Below are 23,964 nucleotides of genomic sequence, written 5' to 3'. Positions count from 1 at the left end.
GGGATCGAACCCATGTCTCCTGCATTGGCAGGCAGACTGTTGACTGAGCTACATTAAGGGAAAAACACCGTTCAGGAAAAGCCCGCTCACCTCGGGTCGGAGGGCTGATGTCCCTGCTGTGTGACCTTCTATCTGAATGTCGGCGTTCGCAGTTACGACTGTGGAGCCTTCTGCATAAAGGCCCGGAATGTCCTCTGAATCTTCACAGGAAGACGATACATCACGGACAGGCTGGTTTCAGAATTAAGGGCTTTTTTCTCCTTTTCTCTTTCTGGTCTCGTAATTCTCTGGATGTTGCTGGGGTCTGTGGGAGCACCTCGTCTGGACTGTCTCACTTGCCTGTGATCGTCTTCGTGGGCTGGAAGTTCGTCCTCTAATTGTGTCTGAGTCACTCTGTAGTCCACCGGAGGATGGGGGGCGCGGGTGGGGACACCCACGAGTTGACCGGTGTGCCGCGTGCAGTCGTGCTGCGCAGCAGCTGATGAGCTGAGCTACGGGTGGTTCGTCCCACCTGCACGATTCCATACATGTGTAGCCTTCGGTCCCCGTTGGAGACCCTCCCAGGTGGCCCCCACGCCCCCATGGCGGCTGAGGACACCGGCTCCGGGGACATGCTGGCAGAACCTGGCTGGTCTCCTGCACCACCGACCCCCCTCCCCCGAGCCCCAGTGCCATCCCGATGGGCACAGACTGCATCTGCGGGACGGCTGCTCAGGCCCTGGGGCCTCGCCCTCACCCACAGTTTCTCAGTGGCCGAGTGGGCTCTCAGATGCCCTGGGGGCTCCAGGGACACAGGAAGGCAGGCTCACTAGTGGGATGAGGGGAGGGCGGCTGTCTCTTGAGCCTGCACGGCCCACTCTGGCGGGGTCCAGGGCCAGAGCCAGGCTCAGCAGTTGGGGGGTGTCGTTGGCCCAGGTGTGTGGACGGTCCCAGCGTGGGCGGCATGACGGAGCCAAGGAAGGGCGGACGGATGGGGAGTCAGGGCTGTGGCGGGCCGCCCTTGGGGGCCCTCATGGGCGCCTGCCGCGGCCTCAGCTTCCCGGGGACGCCACGGGTGGCCCCGGCGAGGCCCTCCCACGGGAGTCGGGGATCCTCACCTGAGCACCGCACCGTGAGGCATCCAGTGACGAGACCACATGGGGTCTCAATCCCTCACCTGGGAGGTTCACAGTGTCCCTGGCTCAGGTCGGGACCTGGCGTGTGGGAGATGCTGGGTTGCTGCAGCATCCTAACTGCCTTTGTCCTTCTGAAGGCTGGTGCCGGGCAGACCACGCCGGCTTGGGGTGAGGTCTCTGGCTCCGTGTGGGTGGGGTGTGTCAGAGAAGCTGCATCCAGGCTGCTGAGGTGGGGGGCCCATCTCTTCCTGCTGGTGCCATGGAGCAGACCCCAGACCCTTTGAGGGCACTGCTCCCCAGTGCCCACCTGGGCTAGTGTGCAGGCCCCTGGCTCCCTGTGGGCTGTTGGAGGCGCCCCAAGGTGGGGTGATGACGGTGTGGTCCCTCCCCACAGCAGAGAAGGCTAGAATGATCGGTGTGAGCCTGACCCTGGCCGCAGGCCCCTTCCCCACCCAGAAGCTGTCAGGCGTTCTCGTCTGAGCGCGCGCTGCTCTCTTTTCAGGAACAAGACGGCCAACGGGGACTGCCGGAAAGACCCCCGGGAGCGGAGCCGCAGCCCCATCGAGCGGGCTGTGGCCCCCACCATGAGCCTGCACGGCGGCCCCCTGTACGCGTCCCTGCCCAGCCTGAGCATGGAGCAGCCCCTCGCACTGACCAAGAACAGCCTGGACGCCGGCAGGCCGGCCGGCCTCTCGCCCACCCTGGCCCCGGTGGAGCGGCAGCAGGTATGCCTCTGTCGGGGGGGCGGGACCCCATCCCCGGGCTGTGCCGGGGGCACCAGCTGCGTGGGTGACTCTGTGTGTGCGCCCCGCTCCGTGGGCCGAGCGGCCTCAGAGAAGCGGCAGTGTCTGGGGGCTGCTGCTCCGCACGAGGAGGGAATGGCCTGGACTTGCCATGTTTCTCGCCCTCTTCCTCAGCAGCCCTTTCGGGATCAGTGCGATGATCCCAGGGGGACTCCGAAGCGAACCCCTTAGAGGCCACATGGCTGGAGTTCAGTGCCAGGCTGCTCTGCTCGGGGCTGGGGCCCTAGGAAGTCTGGTCAGAACCCTGTGATTGGCAGACAGGGACTGTTTTTGACATATACATATATAAAGGAAAATAAGGGAAGTAAGTTGTCAGTAAACACAGCCTGTTTGGTAGGAAGAGACTTAGAAAACGGGCTCCTGGGGGAAGAGCTGATAAAGGGAGGCATTAACTGTGCGGTTCAGAAGCCCGGCATGAACCCGTGGTTCCTCTTTCTGAACCTCCAGGGCCTGGGGCCCAGCAGATCCTCAGTCAGGGTTTGCTCGAGACTCCTGGACGCGGATGCGAGCGCGGGGAGGTGCCGGAGCCGAGCTCAGCCTCCAGGCTGCTACCGCAGCCCCTGCCCAGGCCTGCTTCTGACCCAGTCTGTGCCCCCTGCTCGTAGGCGCCCTCAGGTGTTGGGTGAAGTTTCACTGTTGCTCCCAGGAAGGCTGATGAACAGTTGCGCTTCCTGCCTTAAAGCCCCAAATCACGACCCTATTTGCCCCCCCCCACCTTTCTTTTTTAACAAAACTGGGTACAGGCAGCTGCTTTGTGTGGGTAGTGTGTTAGAAGATGGTCAAGCAACATGCGAGCATGCATACAGTTCGAGTCTGGAGGAGCCAGGTAATCAAGTAAGCCAGACTGGTCATGTATCAGCTGGGGGGAGTCAGGGGGAGCTACCAGGTAGGGAACACTCACCGGCGCTGCAGGAAGGAAGGAAGTTATAGCGAGAGGCCCCGGGCGTCTCCTGGAGCCGTGGGTGCAGCCAGGCTTCGGAAGGAAGGGCCAGGCCGGGCCTGAGAGCTGGATGGGAGGCTGGCCCCCTTCCTCCCCTGGCTCTGGGCCCATCTCTGCATCCTTTTCTCTCGCTGCGTGTGGATCGCACAGCCAGCTCAGCGTGCCTGCCCCCCAGCTCCCAAGTTCCCCCCCAAGTCTCCTCCCATCTCAGCCGCAGCCCTGTCTGGAGGGTGGGGGGAGCACGGACTCGGCGGTTTGAACAGACCCTCCAGAAGTGGCAGGACGCCTGGACCTGACCAGGGCAGGCCCCCAGACCCGTCTCAGGCCGCGCTCCAGGCCCGTCAGGTCGGATTCTTCCCGTTTCACAAAACGAGCTTAGAAGGTGAATGAAGGTCCTGCCTAACGAGCGGGCACTCGGTTCTCCGAGGCCCTCCGAGTCTCAGAGCCACGTTTCCTCCTCCCCACCCTTTCTGTCCCTACGGCAAGGTCTCACACCGGTTCCCGGTGGCTCTGCTCCGCTGCCGACGTGAGGAACCATCAGTAAAGCCCCGAGGTCTTTGTTCTCGGGCTGCTGCTGCTCAGCCTCACCTTCCCTCAGCTCGGGTGTGTGCCGTTCCTCGTTAGACCCAATCACACCTGCTCTCTCAAATGGAGCCAGATCCATATAACAGACCTGCCCACTTGCCATCCCGGGAAGGTCTGCTCTGCAGGCCTCCGCAGGGGCTACCGACCTGGCTCTTTACGGGAATGGCCGGGGCTGGACAAGCCCCGATCCCCTTGCTGACCTGCTGCTGCACTCGGTCTCAGCTGACTCCCAGCTCCCCCGAGCTGGCTGGCCGCCTCCATCTCATCTGGGGCTATCAGGACCTTTCCTGGCTGCAGCCTGAGGGCGTGGTTGGCTCACAGGTGTTTTCATCCGGTCGGGGGATGTCTGGCAGGGTGCCTGCTTGGGGGTGGCTTCATGCCTCACACAGAGGAGGTACTTGAACAGGGTTTTGAAGGGTGGGTGGAGGTTGCCAGGCAGGCAGCGTGGTGGTCTCCAGGAAGCACAGCGAGTTCTGGAAGGCCGACCGGGTAACACTGGTGTGTGACTTGCGCACTGGGGGCGGTTCCTCCGTCTCCGTGGTCACTTGCATGGTCGGAATGGAAAGAGATGAGCGGAACTGGGAGTGTTTTGGAGGTCCCAGAATGGCTCGGAGAAGCTCTGGGGTCTGGGGGACACGCTCTGGAGCCTGTGGTCCCTTGGCAGGGGGCCCTCCCCCTGCGGTCCACCCGCTGGTCTCCCCCCCACTCGGTGATGGTCCCATTTCAGCCCAGCAGCCAAGCCTCTGTCCCCGGGGCTCAGCGACTCACACGGCTGCTGCTCAGAGGGGGCCCGGCACACCTCCTCGGCGCTTGTTCACTGTGGATTTGGGTCCTTGAGCTTCAGAGTGGGAACCACGAAGCGGAGGAGGGCCTTGACCAGATCTGCCTTTGGGCCGGGAGAGGTCTAGCAGGGGGTGCTCGGCGGGAAAGGGGTACTGGGGCGAAGGCCCCATGCGCACCTATGGGGGCTCTCCCAGTTCAGTGGGTGCCCAGCCAGGCTGAGGAGCACCGGGGTGGCCGTCCTGCCTCGGAACAGGGGAGGAACGCGAGGGCGGGGTGGCCGGGTGGGGTCCGCAACCCCCCAACAGGTGCTCGCCGCTCACGCCAGCCTTCCCTCCGCAGAACCGGCCCTCGGTGATCACATGCGCCTCCGCCAGCGCCCGGAACTGCAACCTCTCGCACTGCCCGGTGGCGCACAGCGGCTGCGCGGCCGGCCCGGCCAGCTACCGGCGGACCCCGAGCTGTGAGTGCCTGCGCGTGCCCCCTACCCCCCAACAGGGTGGGGGACTCAGCGCCCCTTACCCTCCTGTTCCCAAAACGGCGGCCTCGGGGCCCCTGCGCAGGGCTGCGTTGTCCCAGCACAGAGGCGCCGGGCTGGGCGGGGGGAGCAGCCCCTGGGCCCCGCCCTCCAGGCCCCCCTCGCGTCCGGCCTCGGGGCGGTCATCGCCTCCGCCGCCGCGTGTGCGTGAAGGTGCGAGCGCACGGCCCCGAGCCGCAGGCGCCGAGATGCGACCCACGCCGCGGCCACCCTCTGTGCGGTCCCCGCTCTGACCGCTGTCCCCCCACTGTCCTCCAGCCACCTGCGACCCCGTGGTGGAGGAGCACTTCCGCCGGAGCCTGGGCAAGAACTACAAGGAGCCAGAGCCGGCCCCCAACTCCGTGTCCATCACGGGCTCCGTGGACGACCATTTCGCCAAGGCCCTGGGCGACACGTGGCTTCAGATCAAGGCAGCCAAGGACGGCGCGTCCAGCAGCCCCGAGTCGGCCTCGCGCCGGGGCCAGCCCGCCAGCCCCTCGGCCCACATGGTCAGCCACGGCCATTCCCCGTCCGTGGTCTCCTGAAGGGGGCGCCGCCCTCCGACACCACGTCCATCTGCATGGTTTGCCTGAGCTTTGAACAGTCAGTGCTTAAAAAAATGGAAAAATTGGGGGAAAAAATTCGGTGGGAGAGGGAGGGATGGTTGATTCGCAAAAACCACGTGGTGGGGTTTCTGTTGTGTTTTGTACTTGGTCTTCGTCCTCGGGGCCCTCAGACATGCTGGCGGCGCCGCGCGGGGCGCCTCTGTCCGCCTCGGTTACCAAAGACGCCTGGACAGGTCAGCGCCCTGCGAGGCCGGGCCGCCGCGGCTCGCGCTTTCTCAGTCACAGGCCAGGCCACCGGCGCCCCCGACGCTCTGTGCTTTTCCGTTCGCTTCTCGAGAGCCGGGCGCGCGCGGCTCCGCTCCCAGCCTGCGTGTGTGCGTGCTTGAGTGTGCGTCTACTTGAAGAGAACAGGACTGTCGTGTCTGATTTGCACTATGGGAGGAGGACTCGAGTGGCCTGCCTGCTTTGTGCGAGACGCTGGTGCTCTGAGGGCAAACTGCTGAGAAACAGAGGGTTTCAGGATGACATTTGTGACCATTTGTGTGTTTTTTGTTGTTTTTAATTTAGACAAAACCGCTTTGGAAAGGGGAAGCCTCATGCAGGCTATAGGTCTTTCTCTGTCTAGATTTCAGGTGCTTGCAACTGGACTGCAGACTCTTACCAATCACGGGCATTTTACCTTTTCTGAACACTGCAGTTTGTTAGGCTAGAGCTGAAGTTGGAGGAACCTGTAGTGCTTTAAACAGTGATGCATGTTTTAATGGATAAAAATAGCTGGTTTCTATTAACTGTATAGACAGTAAACAAAAAATCCTTAATACTTAACTAGCTTCTTTTCAGAATGCGTTTTATTTTTGTCAGTTACAGTCCTAGATATACTTACTGCTGGTACAGTTGTACTCTAAGATTTGTATTTGATATCCACGTTACTCCCTGGCAGGCCCTGGACGCGGGCGGGCGAGTGGCTGGTCAGCGGCCGAGTAGCATGCTGGAGCGGTGGCCGCAGGCTGACAGCATCGGCTATTTTCTGCCGCCCTGCCTGCTCCCAGGGGAGTTGGGACTGGTGTCTCCCAGCTTCCCTCTCGATGCAGCAACTGCTCTGTTCCCTTGGCCGGACAGCAGATTCCCGACAATCTGACGCGGTATTTTTGTGTGCTTCCTCTCGTGCGCTGGGGCCAAGGCAGTATACATTCCTCTGACTTTATACAGTTATTACTGCATTTATTATCATTTGCTATAGTCATAGCTACTAACTAGGAATTAGGTGGAGAAGCAAGCATGACAGACCCAGCTGTGGATGTTCGACAGCTGCTTTTGTTTCCGGGAACCTTTTCTTGGGCCCCACCCCTCCCGGGCGCTGCCTCCTGGCCCCGCCCGCCAGGGCTCTGGCCTGTCCCCTGGCCTGGTCGTCAGTAGGAGAAAGATAGAGGTTTGCTGGTGACTTTCACAGTTGGCACTGGGTGACCAGGCAGGCGCTGGGCTCCTGGGGCTGCAGGCCTTTGAAGAGGCAGGAGGACGGCGTCTCCCCCCCCCGAACCCCGCACGCATTTCCCTCCCACTTCACTGGGCTTCCAGGCTTTTGCATCCAGGCCCCTATATTTTCTGTAGGAAAAGAAAATCATTGAGAACACTTTTTTTATATAGGTAACTTTAAGACCATCATTACGCTGTGCGTAAAGAATGTACAGAGAAATTTGTAGGTATTTTTTGAAGAACAATTAATTTGTTAATGATATGTAGCTATTTAATTTTTCCCTTTTCCTATTGTAATCATTCATATTGTTTTTGTTTGGAAAAAAAAGTTGATCTTTTTTTTTTTTTCGTCGTAGATTTGTCTGTAAAAGTGCAGGAACACAGTTATTCTATGAGAACACTGCATCTGCCTTAATAGCCACTAGTTTGTTATTGCTACAGGCTACTGAGTGTCGCCCAGGAAAACGACCCACTGCCGGCGGCTCTGTGCAGAATGGGCGCCCGCCAGCGAGGACATCGCTGGGGAGGGGAAACAGGAGCGCCAAGGGCCGGGTCCCTGCTGGGAGTGGCCGCCGGGAGGGGCCCCGGGCAGGGGGACACTCCTCGGCCTCGGGGCACAGAGAGGTTCTCCACAGAGCCAGGCCCTCCGCAGTGTGTTCAGACCATTCTCTCTGTGTTTGTAAATCTGTAATATACCATTCTCTGTGGCCTGTTTTTCCTGGAAGAAGAAGAAGAGAAAAAAAAAAAAAAAGGTTTGGCAGGCCATCTTTTTTTTGTACTTAAAAGTAGCCTTAAGAACAATAATAAAGTGCTCTTAAACCACAAACTGTCAGGGTGATCCTTGGGCGCTGGGGGACGGTGGGGTGGGCTCAGTGCCTGGTGTCCAGTGGCCTCTAGTTTTCCAGCCAACGTGGGGCTTAAACCAATTTTTAACTCTCAAAAAGAGAAGCATCATTTAAAACCTACAGCAACCCAACTCAAGACTCATCACTGACTTTGCTTCTTCGCCCACGATAGAAGAGGACAGCGCGAGCACACAGAATTGTGGTAAGGGCCCTGCTCCTGGCTTCTGTGCCCTGCTTGGTGGCGGCCACAGAGGTGCAGCCCAGGATGAAGAGTGGAATCAGCCCGAGTGACCCCAGCAGGGCACCTCCCCCAAACCCTCTGACCATCCCCCTGGCTGCATGGAGGCAGACCCACCACCCACTCCGCACCCCCTGGAGTTGAGGCCTCCAGGCACAGGTGGGACCTGGGAACAGGCGCTCAGGCCAGGCCCCAGGGCAGGAGGGCCCCGCCCCGGCAGCTCCAAGGAAGGAGCCCGGTCTCCTTCCCCCAGCGCAGCGGAGGTGGGGAGCCGCCCGGCCGTAGCCTGCGTCCCCAGTGGAGGTCTGCTTCCCTGGGCCGGCATGGCTCCTTCTGTCCCGCGTCCCCTCTGGCCAGCCAAGCTGGGGCCGCAGCCCCCACAAAGGCTGCTGGAAGGAGCCGGCTTTTTGCTCCCCTCGGGTCTCTTGGCCACCACCATCGCCCCCGCGCCGTCACTCCCCCCACGGGGGTCCCGGCCAGGAGGAGCGCGCCCCCCGCCAAGAAGAAAGAACCGCTCGAGGAGGGGACCAAGTCCCAGGTCACCAGCAGTGCCGAAGCCAAGGTTATTATTGAGCTCAGAACCGTGGGATGAGGAGCTGTTGGAAACGGAGGACGCCAGCGGCTCCCGGCGAGGAGGCAGGCCTCCAGCTTGGGGGATGTGGGGCCGAGGTGCAGTCCTGGGGCGGCGGCCTCGGAGCGCGAGGCGCGTGTCAGACGGTCTCGTCGTCACTCATGTCCCAGATCTGCGTGGAGAAGGGGAGATGCTCAGTGTCCGCCCACCTGTGGGGCTGTCTCAGGGCCGTGTGCCCCCGGCTCCCCGTCTCCACTGAAGCGCCGCCCTGCTTCTCGAGGGAGGAAACTGCGGCTCAGAGCCGGGGAGCCTGGCACCTGGGGGCCGCTGGGGTGTGGCCGGGCTCTGCGGCGCCGATCCTGCCGGCCTTCCCGAGGCGGCCCTCGCCGCTGGCCCCGCTCCCTCTCGGCCCCCTCAGCGTGAACCCCAGAGAAAGAAGGCCGAGGCCAGCATGGGGGGCCCGGGGGCTCCCTGCACCCTGCAGGGGGTGGAAGGGGCTGGTCCCTGACCTTAGCCCCACAGACTTTCCAAATTCCTAGAATTGGTTGCAAAAGGCCACCTCCGTGCTCAGAGAGCTGAGAGAAGGAACCCGGTGTTTACAGGAGGCTGGCCTGGGAGGCAGGGAGGCAGGGAGGCAGAGCCAAGGTAAGCATCGGCATCCACAGCAGCCTGGCTGCAGCGTGGGGGACACACTGAGAAGGGCATGTCCTCTGAGGGCCGCCGCCCGGGGCTTCACACACCCCTCCCTGCTGCCCGAGCACGCTGCAGTGAGACCATGAAGACCCCACTGTCTGAAGGCGTGAGGCCCACGTACTGAGGCTGGGCTCCCCCAGCTCACAGCAGGCTTGGGCCTGCCCTGTTGGGTGGAACGGGGGGCGCGGGTGCCGTTCAAGAGAGGCTGCACCCACCGCTCCCCCGGTTCCTGCGGAGGGGAAGAGCCGTTAGAGGGCTCGCTGCGCACTTACTCTTCGCTCTCATTCCGTGCACCCACATGCCTGTGGAGCCCTCCCCGTGCCACGTGAGGCCAGAGGCTCCCTCCACAACTCAGTACAGCCCGTGGAAACTGGCTCAGAGAGGGGTGTCAGCTAGCCCCGGGTCACCCAGCAAGTAAGGTGCGGGGCTGGGAGCACAGGGGAGCGGGGGTTAGGAGAATAAAGAGGGTGCCTGGACCAGATCCAGGTGGGGGGCAGTGAGCCCCGCAGGTCAGGACGCTCCATTGCCCTGCCCAGGCTTTGGGCATGGAGAGGGGGACATGGCCCACTCCGTTGCCCTCCTGTGTGGTCTAGTGGGGAAGGGCGTCTACAATTAGAAGGGGAGACAGCAGGCCTGAGCGTGGGCGGTGGGGAGGGGTCCAGGCCCTGCCCAGAAGGTTCAGGGATACAAGGAAGGCACCCAAGGGACGCTGGGGCTCTGCTGAGGGGAGGGGGCACTAGGCGTTCTCTAGGCCCAGGACGGGGTTTCCATGAGAGGGCAGCCCATCCTCTGCCGGGGGCTGCCCTCTAGAGGGAGTCTGAATTGTGAACCCCAAGAAATTTCAGGATCAACAAACAGTATCATAAGACTTAACATCCAGACGCTAAAAAAAAGCCAGACTCACAGAACCAGAGGCTAAACAGTGGATGGCAGGGCCTGGAGGAAAGGGGAGATGGGCAGGGCACGAGCAGCACAAATTCCGAGGATGAATGCAGCCTGCAGACCAAGGCCTGGAGTTCCCGTGGGCTGCAGTCTGTGGGCGGGTAGGTAGATCTGGGTCAGAGTGGTCCTGACTGTAGTCTCCAAGACCACTGTGCCTCTAGTCTAGGATGCGTCTGCAGGACCACACTGCCTGTACTCTGCAGAAAGACTCTGCCTACAGTCTGAGCACCACTGCCTACTGGCTGCAGGACCATGCTGCCTCTAATCCCAGGACCACTCTACCTATAGGCTGCAGACAGTCTCTCTAGAGCCTGCAGGACCCCTCTGCCTACAGTCTCCAAGGCCAGTGTGCTTAGAGTTTATGCTGACGGTAGTCAGAGTAGGCCTGTACATTGTAGGCAGAGTTGTCCTCTGTAGACCAAAGGGGCCCATGAATGTCCTCGTAATGAATAAAGGTGGTAAGAAATTGACAAAGATTAAAAAAATTTTAACATTCAGTGCTGGCAAGGGTGTGAATAAACACTTCCAAGAGAAGTATAAATTGGTGCCAGAGGTTTGGCAATATGTAACACAAAGCTTTAAAAATCCCTGTAGCTTAAGGAAGAGATAAATGGTCTTTTTGTAAGACGATATGCAAGTTTACTTAGAAAACCCAAGAAAATGCTTCGATGAGTACAGACAATAATGAGTATTCAGTAACATAGGAAGATACCAAATTAACGACTCAATTACAGCCTTCCTGTAGACAAACAACATCCAGTTAGAAAACATAATGAAAGAGATGAGCCCAGTGAAAGAGAGAAAGGACTGGGAAGCAAGCCCAACAGAAAATTCACAACATGTCTACGGAGAAACCCCTTCAGAACAGTCCTCACAAGACCTGTGTGCAAAGTGCCCTGGGAGAAATGGGGACTTACCTTGGGTTTTTGCATGGGGCAATTCAATATCAGCAAAGATGTTCCCTTTCCTGAGTGAACATGATTTTTTTAAAAATCGGGATTGTGTTAAATTTATGTTTTAAAAAATTTATATTTTAAAAAAAATCAAGTATCTTTCCTGGAGCTAGACAAGCTGGTTTTAAAGTTTATGTGGGGGAAAAAAAAAAGAGGGACCCTTTGAGTATGAAAAGAACAGTGAGGAGGTTCCCCTACACTGCGTTTAAACATCATCAAATCTGTAATTTAGACGTTGAGGCAGCAGAACCACAGGCAGAGAGGCCAGGGGAGCCAGATGGCTGAGAAACAGGACAGGATAGGATGTCCAAGACACACGGAAATCCACTGTTTCAACAATAATGACCTCAAATCATTAGAAAGATAGGAGCTTTTAAATGATATGAGGACAACTGGAGAGTCATTTCCAAAAAGATAAGATTGATTCCATGCCTCACTGTATGTCCAAATCAACTCCAAATGGAGCAGAGACTCAAAATTTTTTTTACATCTCTAGAAGGTAAAAAAAGTGAACTATTCAAATACTAGATGCAAACGTGGGTGAATTTCTTTATAACCTGGGAGTGGGCAGCTTATAATCAAAGTCTATAAACAACAAAAACAGATACACTCGATTATGTAAAAACACACAGCAGGAATTCTGCATGGAAAAAGCTCTATAAATAGAGCTGAAAAGACAAATGACACACACTGGGTGAAAACATAACCTTATACCATCCCCTAACATATAAAAGCTCTTTTAAAATCAAGGAGATAAAAACCAATAAACTGATTAAAAAAAAAAAACAGGCCAAAACATGGGCAGTTTACAGAAAAAGACTTGTAAATAGCTTCGATACATAAGAAAAGGTGTTCAACCTTACTTAGAGTAAAAGAAATGTTAAAGCTTTGTAGGACACAGCTTTCAGAACGTCTGTGAAAGACACCACCACGAAACTGAAAAGGCATACCACAGGCCACAGGAAAACAGCCACGCGGTACATAGAGAGGGCGTGTATCAAAATATACAAAGAACTCTTCCAGCTCAATAATAGACAAATAATCTGATTTTTTTAACATGGGGAAGATTCACCAGGTTTTTAATAGCAGAGGAAATACAGTACTAACAACAACCTGAAAAGATGCTCAGCATCCTTAGGCTCCAGGGAAACGCAAATCTAAACCACAACAAGATGGCTGAAGGGCACACACAGAGACGCGCAAATCCAAGCCACAGTGAGGCATCGCCTCACGCTGGCCAGGACAGCCACTGTGAAACCTCCACCACTACCGGAGAGGGTGCAGAGAAAGAGACCCCCGGTACTGCCGGTGGCAGGGAACTGGGGCCACCAGTATGGAGAACAGTATGGAGGTTCCTTAAGAAACGGAAAGCCGATCACCATATGGTCCAGCAGTCCCACTCCTGGGCGTCTATACCCCGCAAGGACCGTGCAAGACACACCACCCCCACCGTTCACTGCAGCACGGTTTACAGTCCCCAGGACATGCAAGCGACCTACGTGTCTATCCACAGATGAATGGCGCAGTCACGAAAGGGGAGTGAAACTGGGTCATCTGTAGTGGCGAGAATGAACCTAGAGTCTCACGCAGAGTGAAGAGTCAGAAGGGGACAGTATGTATTCATGCATACGTATGCAATCTGCCCAGGTGGCGCGCTGGTGAATAAGCCACCTGCCAGTCCAGGAGATGCAGGAGACGTGGGTTTGATCCCTGGGTCAGGAAGATCCCCGAAAGTGCGAAGCGGCTACCCCCTCTAGTATTTCTTGCCTGGAAAATTCCATGGACAGAGGAGGCTGCAGGCTACAGTCCATGGGGTTGCAAAGCGTCGGATATCACTGAGTGCACACACACACACACACACACGGAATCTAGACAAACGGTATGACTCTATTTGCAGGGCAGTAAAAGAGACACAGGTGTCGAGAAGAGACCTGTGGGCACCATGGGAGGTGCTGGGACAGACTGAGAGGGCAGCGCTGACGCACGCATGACCCCGCGTGAGACGGAGAGCTGTGGGAAGCTGCTGTGCAGCAGGGGCGCTCAGCCCGGAGCCCCGGGACAGCCTGGAGGGGTGGGAGGGAGGGCGCTTGAGAGGAAGGGGAGGTGTGCGTGCACCGAGCTGACTCACTCTCTTGCACAGCAGACACTAACACAACATTGTAAAGCAATTATAATCCCATAGAAAAAAAACCTAAATATAGACACTTACGATCCAACAATCCAGCTCCTGGGCATCTATCTGGAGAAAACTAATTCAAAAAGACACCCACACCCCAGTGTTCACAGCAGCATTATTTACAACAGCCAAGATGCTGTAAACATCCTCCTCCGCTGATGGAGGAATGTGTAAAGAAGATACGGTACATATACGCGGTGGAATATTAGCCACAGAAAATGAAATAATGCCATCTACAGCGACGTGAATGGACCTAGAGACTGTCATACTGAGTGAAGTCGGCCAGAGAACGACAAGTATCCTATGACCTATTAAAATACGTGTAATCTAAAGAAAACGGTACAGATGAACTTACTTAGAAAACAGAAGAGTCACGAGGAAGTGACTTACTTTCACAAGTAAGTAGGAGACAGACTTACGGTCACCAGAGGGGAACGGGCGTGGGGAGGATACGTACTGCGTGTAAAAGAGAACTAATAAGGCCTGCTGTACAGCCCAGGGACCTCTAACTCAGTATTCGGTGGTGGTCTGTGTGGGGAAAGCATCTCAACTAAGAGTGGATGTGTGTAGAAATGATTTACATCACTGCACCTGAAGCTAATGCAACAACGTAAATCAACTATATTCCAGTAAACATCTTTTAAGAAATGAAGCCTTCTGGAATGGTCGAGGTGAAAACCTGTGGCTGGCAACACCGAAGGTCGGTGAGAACGGAGCGGGGGGGGCGGCCGGAGCTCACCCAGCGCTGCTGGTGGGACTGGAGGGGGCATGACCACTCCGGGGGAAGGCCTAGAGACAGGAAGGCCACATGCACACCTCACCTGTGCCCCCAAAGGAACACAAACACGGGCTTGCGAAAGGACTGTGCCAGAAGGCTCACAGCGGGCTTGGTTTGTAACAGGCGCAGCCTACGCCCAACCCATCGAGAGGCAAACAGAGACACCATACAGCGGACGCTGCCCACCACTGAAGGAACCTGCCCCCAAGGCACAGAGCGCCTGCACACATCTCAGGGTCGCTCTGCTGCGTCAAGGGGGCCTCCGGACACAAGACCGCAGACTCCATATATCCACCCACGGGAAACTCTGGAAAGGGCAAGACTAACCTGTGGCGACAGAGAGTACATCGTTTGCCACACTCACCAAACTGTACACTTGAAATAGGTGTGTTTTACTACATGTAAACTGCACTATAATAAAAGTGATTAAAAAAAAAAGCTACACAGGCCATTTCTCATCACTCAGATTGACTCAGATTGGCAAAAGCCCCAAAGCTTGACAGTGTGAGTAGTGCGGGGAAAACCCTGCTGACCTGTACCACTGCCAGGATGGGAGCCTTCAGACCCGCAGATGAAAATGCAGCAATATTAACGGAATGATAAACTGGAAATTAAAGCAGATGGCTACCTCTTAGGCGTGGGTGGAATGGACGCGCAGCTGCTTTGAACGTATCTTTTTCACTTTAGAATCAAGTAAATGTTTTGCATATTTAAAACCAAAAAGAAAAATAACCGAAAGAACAGGCAGAAAACCAAGAGACCCGGGTTCAATCCTTGGGTTGGGAAGATCCCCTGGAGGAGGAAATGGCAGCCCACTCCAGTATCCTCGCCTGGGAAATCCTATGGGTGGAGGAGCCTGGCGGGCTGCAGTCCACGGGGTCGCAGAGAGTCAGACACGACTGAGCGCGCATGCACGTAAGACAGGCTAAGGAACAAACAGATGTTCCTCCAAAACAGACACACGGCCAAGAAGCGCCTGAAAAGACACTGGATCATCTCTAGGGTTCGGGACAACACAAAGCAAAGCCTCAAGGAGATAACACTCTGACCCATTAGGATGGCTTTAATCAAAAAGCCAGGCAGTAGCTAGTGTCGGCAAAGGTTTGGGGAAACTGAGCGTAAGACAGTGAGGCTTCTTTGGAAAGGAGTTCAGCAGCTCATCAGACAAGAGTTCCCAAATCACCCAGAAACTCCACTCCTGGGTGTATACCTGACAGAAATGAAAGTCCACATCCACACAAACAGGAGTGCATGAATGTTCATAGCACTTCATAACAGTAAAAAAAAGAAACCACCCAAATGTCCACTGAGCGATCAGTGGAAAACGGGGGCCCTCCGTGCAGTGGAGTGTTATTTGGCCAAACACCTGCCTATGCTCCATCTTCTTGAGAGCCTAAGGACGTTGGGGAGACCGTCCCCTCTCACACGGAGGTCCCTCAAGGGCAGAGGGACTTCTGTAACCCACCACGGAGGCCGAGCTGCTAAGGGGGAGAGTGGAGGCTCTTCCTGCTTTATCTCACCACGTCCTTACTGCTGAGTGAAATTCCTTCTACAGAAAGGGACAGAAGCGTGTGCCTGGACTCCCATCCTGTTAGGCGGGCATGCAGTGAGAAGCCCCATGGCCAAAGGCACGCACAGGAAGCATGCCAGCCCAGGGCAGAGGAAAGGCCAGGCAGGGCGCCCTGGCTCCCGGGCTCCCTGCTCCGTCCCCCGACCCTGTTCAGAAAGCTGAGCCTGCATTGTTCCGGCCCCCCGGGAGAGGACCCGCTGCAGCCTGTGCTCTGGCCGGCTGGGGGGGCTGGGCGGTCTCTGATGGGGTGGGGAGTCGTCCTGTCCCCTAGCTGTCGCCCTGCAGCAGGGACAGCCCACCCAGAGGAGGTGCCACTGCCTGTAGGCCAGTGTAGGGGTGTGCGCAGGAGGGGGCACCCTATCTGGGGAAGGGGAGCCGTCCGGCCATCAGGGCGCGCGCTGGACCACACGCGCCGGAGGGCTCCAAGCCTCCCTGTCCACTCTCCCGGAGACGCAGACGCGTTTCAAGGGGCCATTCGTCACGCAGTTTCAAACTTGCGTCCCATTTCTGGACCACACCGCCTGGAGCCTGCAGACTGGGGTTTTTCTTTGGTAAACACTGTAATTATCCCGTAAATGGCACAATTATATTTGTGCGTGTGTTAAAAGTGTTCATTTGTTCAATGTAAACATTTAAAATAGGCCACAGTTTTTGAAACCTAGTTTTAGCGTTTCTATTTTTTTTTTAAGATTAAAAATAAAAACCTGTGGCTCTCTCTGAGCAGCCCTGCTCCCCACACCCCCTGGCCGGCACCCTTGGAGGCACGACTCTTCCCACTGGGAAGATGGGGGGGGCGGGTTGGGGGTGGTGAGGGGGGGTCACTGGACGGCGCTTCCCCAGCAGGGATTGAGCCAGGGTTCTGTCCACTTGGGGGGAGAAGAAAGGTCCCATTGTGGGTCCACGTAGCTCGCACTAATAGCCATTCACTCAGTCATTCCCTCGCGAACGCTGACTCGGAAGCGCCTACTCGGTGGTGCTGCAGGAGACGGGAGGAGGGCCTGTCCAGGTGGCCAGGACTTCTCTCACGAGACCTGTGGAAACTGGGGGGCTGGGGGGTCAGGGAGGGTTCCCTGTTCACCAGCCTCAGCATCCCCCATTCTCAGCTCTGCATTTCCGTCTGTGCCTCTGCCTGACTCCCCAGAGGGCTGGGCGCTCCTGAGGGCGGGGCCCTGCCTGTGGGACCCCTGTGCTCCCAGCCCTGCTGGAGGGCCTGGCCCGATACATAGCTTCTCAATGAGCAAGATTCAGAACCATCTGCTCTGGGAACAGAACCACTCTTCCACAGCGGAGAAAGGAGAGGGGAATGTCGGGTGTGAGCAGAACACCCAAGAGTCAAGCAGTAAAGAAAGGGCCCGTCAAGCCTCCGACATGGTCGCTAGGAATGCGAGTTGGTGTGACGGCTAAGGAGAACAGTATGGAGGTTCCTTTAAAAAAAAGCACAGATAGAGCTACCCGATGACCTTGCGATCCCACTCCTGGGCACATACCTGGGGAAAAACACAGTCCAAAAGGATACATGCAGCCCAGGGTTTGCAGCAGCGTGTTTACAGCAGCCAAGACGTGGAAGCGACCTAGAGGCCCACTGACAGAGGAACGGGTGAAGAAGATGTACGCGTATACAATGAAATACCACTCAGCCATTAAAAACAATGAAATAATGCCACCTGCAGCAACATGGATGACCTAGAGATTGTCACACTGAGTGAAGTCAGACAGAGGAGGAGAGACATCGTGTGACAGCCTTTATACATGAAATCTAAAAAGAAATTACACAAATGCATTTATCTACAAAACAGAAACACACAGAGAACAAACTTACGGTTGCCAGGGGGGAGGGCTGGAGGGAAGGGATGTTAGGGAGTTTGGGATGGACACATCCACACGGCCATATTCAGAATGGACAACCGGCAAGGGCCTGCGGTGCAGCACAGGGAACTCCCCTCAGCGCTACGCGGCAGCCTGGATGGGAGGGGAGCTTGGGGGGTGGATACGCGTACGGCTGAGTCACTCTGCTATGCACCTGAAATGAGCACAGCCTTGTTAATCGGCGCCATGCCAATATGAAAGTTCTTCTTTTTAGTCCCTCAGTCCACCGGCTTTGCTGGGCATCCTGGCAGGTCAAGCCCTTGGCTTCCAGGCCCACGGGATGGTGGGGCAGGGCTGTGGGCACCCTGCTAGGTAGGCGGGCAGTGGAGCCACCTTTGAGTCCAGACCACTGACGCCTCCTCCTCCTCCCTGGGAGCCCCTGGTGGGGCCCCATGCCAGGCCCTGGGGGTGCAGAGTGGTGGGCAGCTCTTGCTTGTGGACTCCTAGAGGCCTGGAAGTGGGCTTAGTTCTGGCCGGAGATGAGGCTGTGTGTGAACAGCCGTGGGGGGCTAACCTGTCTGTCCGGGGCGGGTCGCGGCACACGCCCCTGGGGAGGGGAGCAGGAGGGGCCGCCGGGTAGAGGCTCAGGCAGGTCCTGGGTTCCCAGCCCGTGCTCTGGTCACACCAAGGGATAACCCTGCCCTCTCTTTCACAGTCAGCTCAGCATCCGAGTGCACAATGCGCACGCGCAGTGTCCCGGGGTGCACCCTGGGGTCGGAAGCTGAAGACCCTTCCGGCTGCTCAGACAGGGGCGACTGGAGGGAACCACCTGGGCCGCTGGTGGAGCAGAGAGAGGGCCTCGGGTCCGGGCGGGAGGCCGGGGTGGAGGGGGAGGGCCCCCGAAGGGGAGCCCAGGCCCGCGTGGGGAGGCCAGGCCTGCACTGTCGCTGGCCATGCCAGCCCCTTGCCCACCTCCGTCTACCTGCCTTTCACCCTCCTTCAGGGAGATGAAATGACCCCACAGGCCCCCGCCTCCGGGATGTACACACCCCCTGGGGCACCCCACCCTGGTCCCTCCCCTTCTGAAAGACACCCGCCTGCCACTCCAGACTCAGGTCCCGAACACTCAAACCTCCTCTGGGTGCCAGATGTGGGGAGGAATTAAGGCCCAACCCTCTTCCCGGGAACCCTGCCCCGAACTCCAGCTGGAGGAGGCACGGCTAGAACTTGCAGAACTCCGGAGTGTCGGGGCTGAACTCACCAGCCTCCCCGTTTGCCTTCCCCACGGGCGCCAGATTCAGGGGCCCCATGTGCACTGCCCTTCGGGTCCAGGAAGAAGACTAAGGTTTTAATAGAAAGAACCTGTGGTGGCCAAGGCAGCTGGTGGGCTGCAAATAAGGACTTCACTGCGTACGCCGGCAGGCTGTGGGCAAAGACACTGACAATGTGCGTAACACAGAGGACTAGTGGGAGCCTGAGGGCTTCCCTGGTGGCTCAGATGGCAAAGAATCCGCCTGCAACGCAGGAGATCCCGGTTCAACTCCTGGGCCGGGAAGATCCGCTGGAGAAGGGATAGGCTACCTACTCCAGTATTCTGGCCTGGAGAATTTCATGGACTATGTAGTCCATGGGGTCGCAGAGTCCGACACGACTTGAGCCGACTTTCACTTTCAGAGAGAACCTACTATACAGCTCAGGGAACTCTACTCCATGCTGTGAAAGTGAAAGTGTACTCACTCAGTTGTGTCTGACTCTGCGACCCCATGGACTGTAGTCTACCAGGCTCCATCCATGGGATTTTCCAGGCAAGAGTACTGGAGTGGGTTGCCATTTCCTTCTCCAGGTAATCTTCCCAACCCAGGGATGAACCCTGTTTCTCACATTGCAGGCAGACACTTTATCATCTGAGCCACCAGGGAAGCCTCATGCTATGGGGTGAGCTAAACAGGAAGGAAATCCAAGAGAGCTGGCTGCAGTGGCTGCAGGGGCGGGGCCTCTTCCCGGGGTGGGGGGACGACTCTGTCTGCCTGCAGCCCCCACAGCTGATCAAAGCCCACGGAGGGGCAAGCCACAGCTTGGGCACGAGGCTGGGCCGCACGGCACCTCTGGGGGCCTCTGCTCCCCCCACCTCCACACAGGTGCTCTGGGCTCCAGGTACAAGAGGTGATGAGAATAACCTTACACCCCAGAACCAAAATCCAGAGAAAAGGGTCAGCATGCCGGGCCAGCCCTCATGAGTGCCGGGGTCTCCTGGCTGGTCCTCACCTCCCTGCTCCAGGCACCGAGAACACAGCTGATGCGGGACACAGACAAGCGACAGGAGGAGGCCCTGGAGGGGGGCCGGGGGCCCGTCATCTCCAAGGAGGCGGAGGGAAGCGGAGAGAAGAGGCTGCTGTGAGTGGCACCCAGGCTGGAGGCACAGACCTCAACGCCACCACCCGCTGACAGTCCCCCAGGCTTGCATCCACCTTTCCAGGGCTGCTGAGGTGTTGTGGGCAGAGGGACGTGGGTGGGCGGGGAGAAGGTACAGCCCATGGTGGGCAGGGGGCTCAAGCCACCCCTTGGGCCAGAAAAGAGAAACTGCTGGCTGGGGCTGCTGTCCTTGTCCTTCCTCCTCACACACACCCCCAGGGAGGAGGGCATCCAGAGAGCCTGGTCCAGCACCAGAGGGAGGATCAGGCAGGCGTTAAACATGCTTTCAGGCAAGTTTTAATGAAACGATAAAATGATCAGAAGTGTCTGAAATGAAAGGAGAAAATAAAACTGTATGTTCAGTCTGACCCTGGGGCTTGCAGGGAAAAAAAAAAAAACGAACCAGAAGCAGAAAGCAGATTGAGTGGTGAAAATCATGGGTGTGAGTTTCATTCTTGATTTGAGCATTTTTAAGAAAAATAATACTCAGGAAGCTCAAATGGTAGAGAGTTCACCTGCAGTGTGGGAGACCTGGGTTCAGTCCCTGGGTTGGGAAGATCCCGTGGAGAAAGGCATGCCTACCCACTCGACTATTCTTGCCTGGAAAATCCCCATGGACAGAGGAGCCTGGCGTGCTACGGCCCATGGGGTCAGACACGACCGAGCGACTCACACTTTCACTTTATGGTGCTGACCTGTGACCTCTATGATCGGGGGGAGGGGGGGGGAAAGTGTGGTGTAAAGAGGGGGGATCCTGACGCTGCCCTCCCCTGCCCGGTATGTGGAGGTGAGGGCGTGGTTCTGGGCGCCAGGACTAGCGGCTGTTGCTCTCTTGTGCTGAGGAGTGAAGGGAGACAGTCTGGAAGAGGGGCTCCCTCCCTCCGGGCATGTCCTTAAATGAGCACCAGCATCTAAGAGCTCTGAGGAGGGTTTATAAAGACGGGGCCCAACTGAGCGCTGTTGCAGGGGTCGGTGGCGTCCAGGGATGAGGATGGGTGAGGAGTGGCGGGCTCGGGTTCCCAACCCCTCATCTGGAAGGAGGGAGACTAAAATAGCAGGGAGTGACTAACTTCAGGGTGTGGACTCCCCGCTGCATTTGGGCAGGAGCGGGACTTATTTTGGGGACGACGTGAAGGAAGGGGGCATGTGGGGGAAAGCGGCCAGGCCCCAGGCTTGTTTGCTTTCTTCCTGACTTCAAAACACATTTTTCAAATTAGGTGGTAAGAACACAGGGCGATTTCTGTGGCACCAACATACTTTCTTTCAAGATATGATTTATATGTTTGACCCACATTTTAAATGAAATGATTATTGAGATAAATACCCGTGCTGGAGGCTGCAAAATGGTTTCCATTATGTAGTTCTTTTCAGGGCCTCAGAAGACTTTCTGAAGAGGGCCCCATAAAAAGGCGGGCGCTCTGGCATTTCTGTTCTCTGCCTCAGAGGGCTTTCGGGGTCAAACGCTGGAGAGGGGCAGGCAGGCGGGAGGCAAGCGTGTGAACTCAGAGCTCCAGCGTGGCGTGAACGCAGCATCTAAACAGATGCAGGAGAAGTGACTTGGTACCAAGAAGAGAAGTTGGAAACTTGAAATCTGCAAACGCAGGTGCCCTGGGCATTGGTACACGGCCAGGTGCAACCCCTGCGGGAGTCTCCTGAGTGCTGGCCTCTGGGCAGGACCAGCAGAGGCCAGGGATGAGACAGAGGTGGAAAGAGCAGGAAGCCGAGTGTGGTCTGGAGATGAGGGTGGATCACGGCCGAGAAACAGACCTCTCCCCACACACATGGGAACGACCTTCAACCAAGCTGCCAAAGTAACATAATGGGGAAAGGAGCGTCTTTCCACCACACGGTGCTTAAACAGTGAGATCTCCTCATGGAGAAAAATGAACCTGAGCTTTATCCCAAATCACACAGAGAAATGAATCTGAAATGAATCATGGACACATATGTAAAAGCAAAAGACATCTTCTTTAATTGATGAGAGACATAGATGTAGGCAAAGAATTCCTAGGATACTGAAAGTATAGACCATAAAATAAAAAATAGACTGGATTTCATCAAAATTCAAAGCCTTTTCTCTTTTAAAGACAATGCTAAGGAAATGAAGAGGCAAGCCAAAGATACCGAGAAAACACGTGCAATGCAGACAGACAAGTGACAAAGGACCTCTGTCCAGAAACGATAAGGAACTCTTACGACTCGATCATAGGAAGATAAATTACCCAGTGGGAACGTGGTCACAAGATATGAGAGAGGTGTCACGAAAAAGACAGATAGTAATTAAATACCTGAGAAGATGGTCAACATCCACTGTCATCAGAAAGCTGAAATAAAAGCCATGTACCCACCCAAATGGCCAAAATTAAAGGGAAGGCCAGCTCTCAGAGTTGAAAGCAACAGAATTCTCACACTCTGCTGATGGGAGAGAAGGCACACACCTGTGATACACAGTTCAACAGATTCTGAAAAATTAAATATGCGCCCCACAAGACAGAACTAAATTCAGATATCAATTAAACTCCTATATACTGACAAAAACTTAAATATGAACTTATAATGATAACCCAGCAATTCCAGTTCTAGGTAATCACTCAGATGAATGGAAACACAGGCCCACACGGAGACCTACCTGTTCAACAATCACACATTGGAGCTTTATTTTTAATAGTCTCAAACTGGAAACAATTATGATATAAAATGGGACACTCTTCAGCAATGAAAAAAAAAAGGACAAACTACTGACCCATGCAAGGAGATGGAAGAATCTCAAAACTTTACTGAACAGAAGAAGCTACACAGAAGAGTATTCAATATATGATTCCAAAACTTGATCCTAAAATTTGTATGGAACCACAAAAGGCCCCCAGATAGCCAAAGCAATCTTGAGGAAGAAGAACAGAGCTGGAACCATCACACTCCCTGATTTCAAACTACACTACAAACTACAGTCATTAAACCAGTACGGTACTGGCACCAACACAGACACAGAGGCCAGTGCAGCAGGACAGACAGCTCAGAAATAAGCCCCTGGGTTTATGGTCAGTTACTGCTTGACAAAGGAGCCAAGAATGCACGATAGTGTTTTCAGTAAATGGCGTTAGGAAAACCAGTAAACCACACGCAGAAAAATGAGACTGGATCCTTATCTTGTACCACTCACAAAAAGTAACTCAAAAGGGATTAAAAACTTACACATAAGACCTGATACAAAAAACCTGATATGGAAGAAAGTCCTTGACAATGGTCTTGGTGATGGCCCTTTTTATATGATACCAAAAGCACAAGTAACAAAAGCAAAAATCAGCAAGTGGACGACGTCAAGCTAAAAAGATTTTGCACAGCTGAAGAAACTGTGAAATAAAAAGGCAATCTAGAAATGGGAGAAAAAGCGTTAGTCACTCATTCGTGTCCAGCTCTTTGTGACCACATGGACTGTCAGCCCACCAGGCTCCTCTGTCCAAGGAATTCTCCAGGCAAGAATATTCGAGTGCGTTACCATTTCCTTCTCCAGGGGATCTTCCTGACCCAGAGATCGGACCTGGGTCTCCCTCACTGCAGGCAGATTCTTTACTGTCTGAGCCACCAGGGAAGCCTAAGAATGGAAGGAAATACTTGCAAATCATATATGAGATGAGGGGTTAATATCCAAAATATATAAGGAACTCACACAACTCAGTAACAACCACTACCACCACTACCGCAAAACTAAACGATAATCTAAGCAATCTGATTTAAAAAATGAGCAGAGGAACTAAACAGACATTTGTCCAAAGACATGCAGACGGCCAACAGGTACCTGAAAAGATGCTTAACATCACTCGTCATCAGGGAAATGCAAATCAAACCCACAATGACGCATTACCTCATACCTGTTAGAATGGCTAGCACCAAAGAGACAAGTGACCAATGTTGGTGAGGATGTGGAAAAAAAGGGAATCCTTGTACACAGTTGGTGGGAATACAAATTGGTTCAGTTTAGTATGGAAAACAGTATGGTAGTTCCTCAGGAAAAAAAAAAAAGTACAGTAGAGAATTACTTTCTGATTCACTGATTCCACTCCAGGGTATCTATCCAAAGGAAAGGAAAACAGGATATCAAAAAGATACCTGCAATCCCGTGTTTACCGCAGTGTCACTCACAACCACCAAGATACGAGCACAACCTACGTGTCTGTCAACAGATGAACAGACCGAGAAGACA

General features: G+C 55.5%; 2 protein-coding genes across 13 annotated transcripts in view; one reads left to right on the top strand and one right to left on the bottom strand.

Moving 5' to 3' along the window:
- VGLL4 (vestigial like family member 4) overlaps nt 1-7,601 on the top strand; it is a 155,609-nt gene extending 148,008 nt beyond the window's left edge. For all 7 annotated transcript variants that reach the window (XM_018066980.1, XM_018066984.1, XM_018066981.1 and 4 more), the window contains 3 exons: nt 1,618-1,840; nt 4,566-4,686; nt 5,020-7,601. In XM_018066980.1, coding sequence (XP_017922469.1) covers nt 1,618-1,840; nt 4,566-4,686; nt 5,020-5,285 — 610 coding nt within the window. In that variant the 3' untranslated portion in view covers nt 5,286-7,601. The remainder of the gene's footprint in view (nt 1-1,617; nt 1,841-4,565; nt 4,687-5,019) is intronic.
- Nucleotides 7,115-23,964, bottom strand: part of ATG7 (autophagy related 7) — a 269,786-nt gene continuing 252,936 nt past the window's right edge. For all 6 annotated transcript variants that reach the window (XM_018066977.1, XM_018066973.1, XM_018066972.1 and 3 more), the window contains one exon: nt 7,115-8,605. In XM_018066977.1, the coding sequence (XP_017922466.1) occupies nt 8,573-8,605 (33 nt within the window). In that variant the 3' untranslated portion in view covers nt 7,115-8,572. The remainder of the gene's footprint in view (nt 8,606-23,964) is intronic.

This window comes from Capra hircus, chromosome 22, assembly GCF_001704415.2.
Source record: "Capra hircus breed San Clemente chromosome 22, ASM170441v1, whole genome shotgun sequence".
Taxonomy (NCBI): Eukaryota; Metazoa; Chordata; class Mammalia; order Artiodactyla; family Bovidae; genus Capra; species Capra hircus.
Note: the sequence above shows the minus strand (reverse complement) of the source record. Positions and strands in the feature narration are given on the sequence as shown.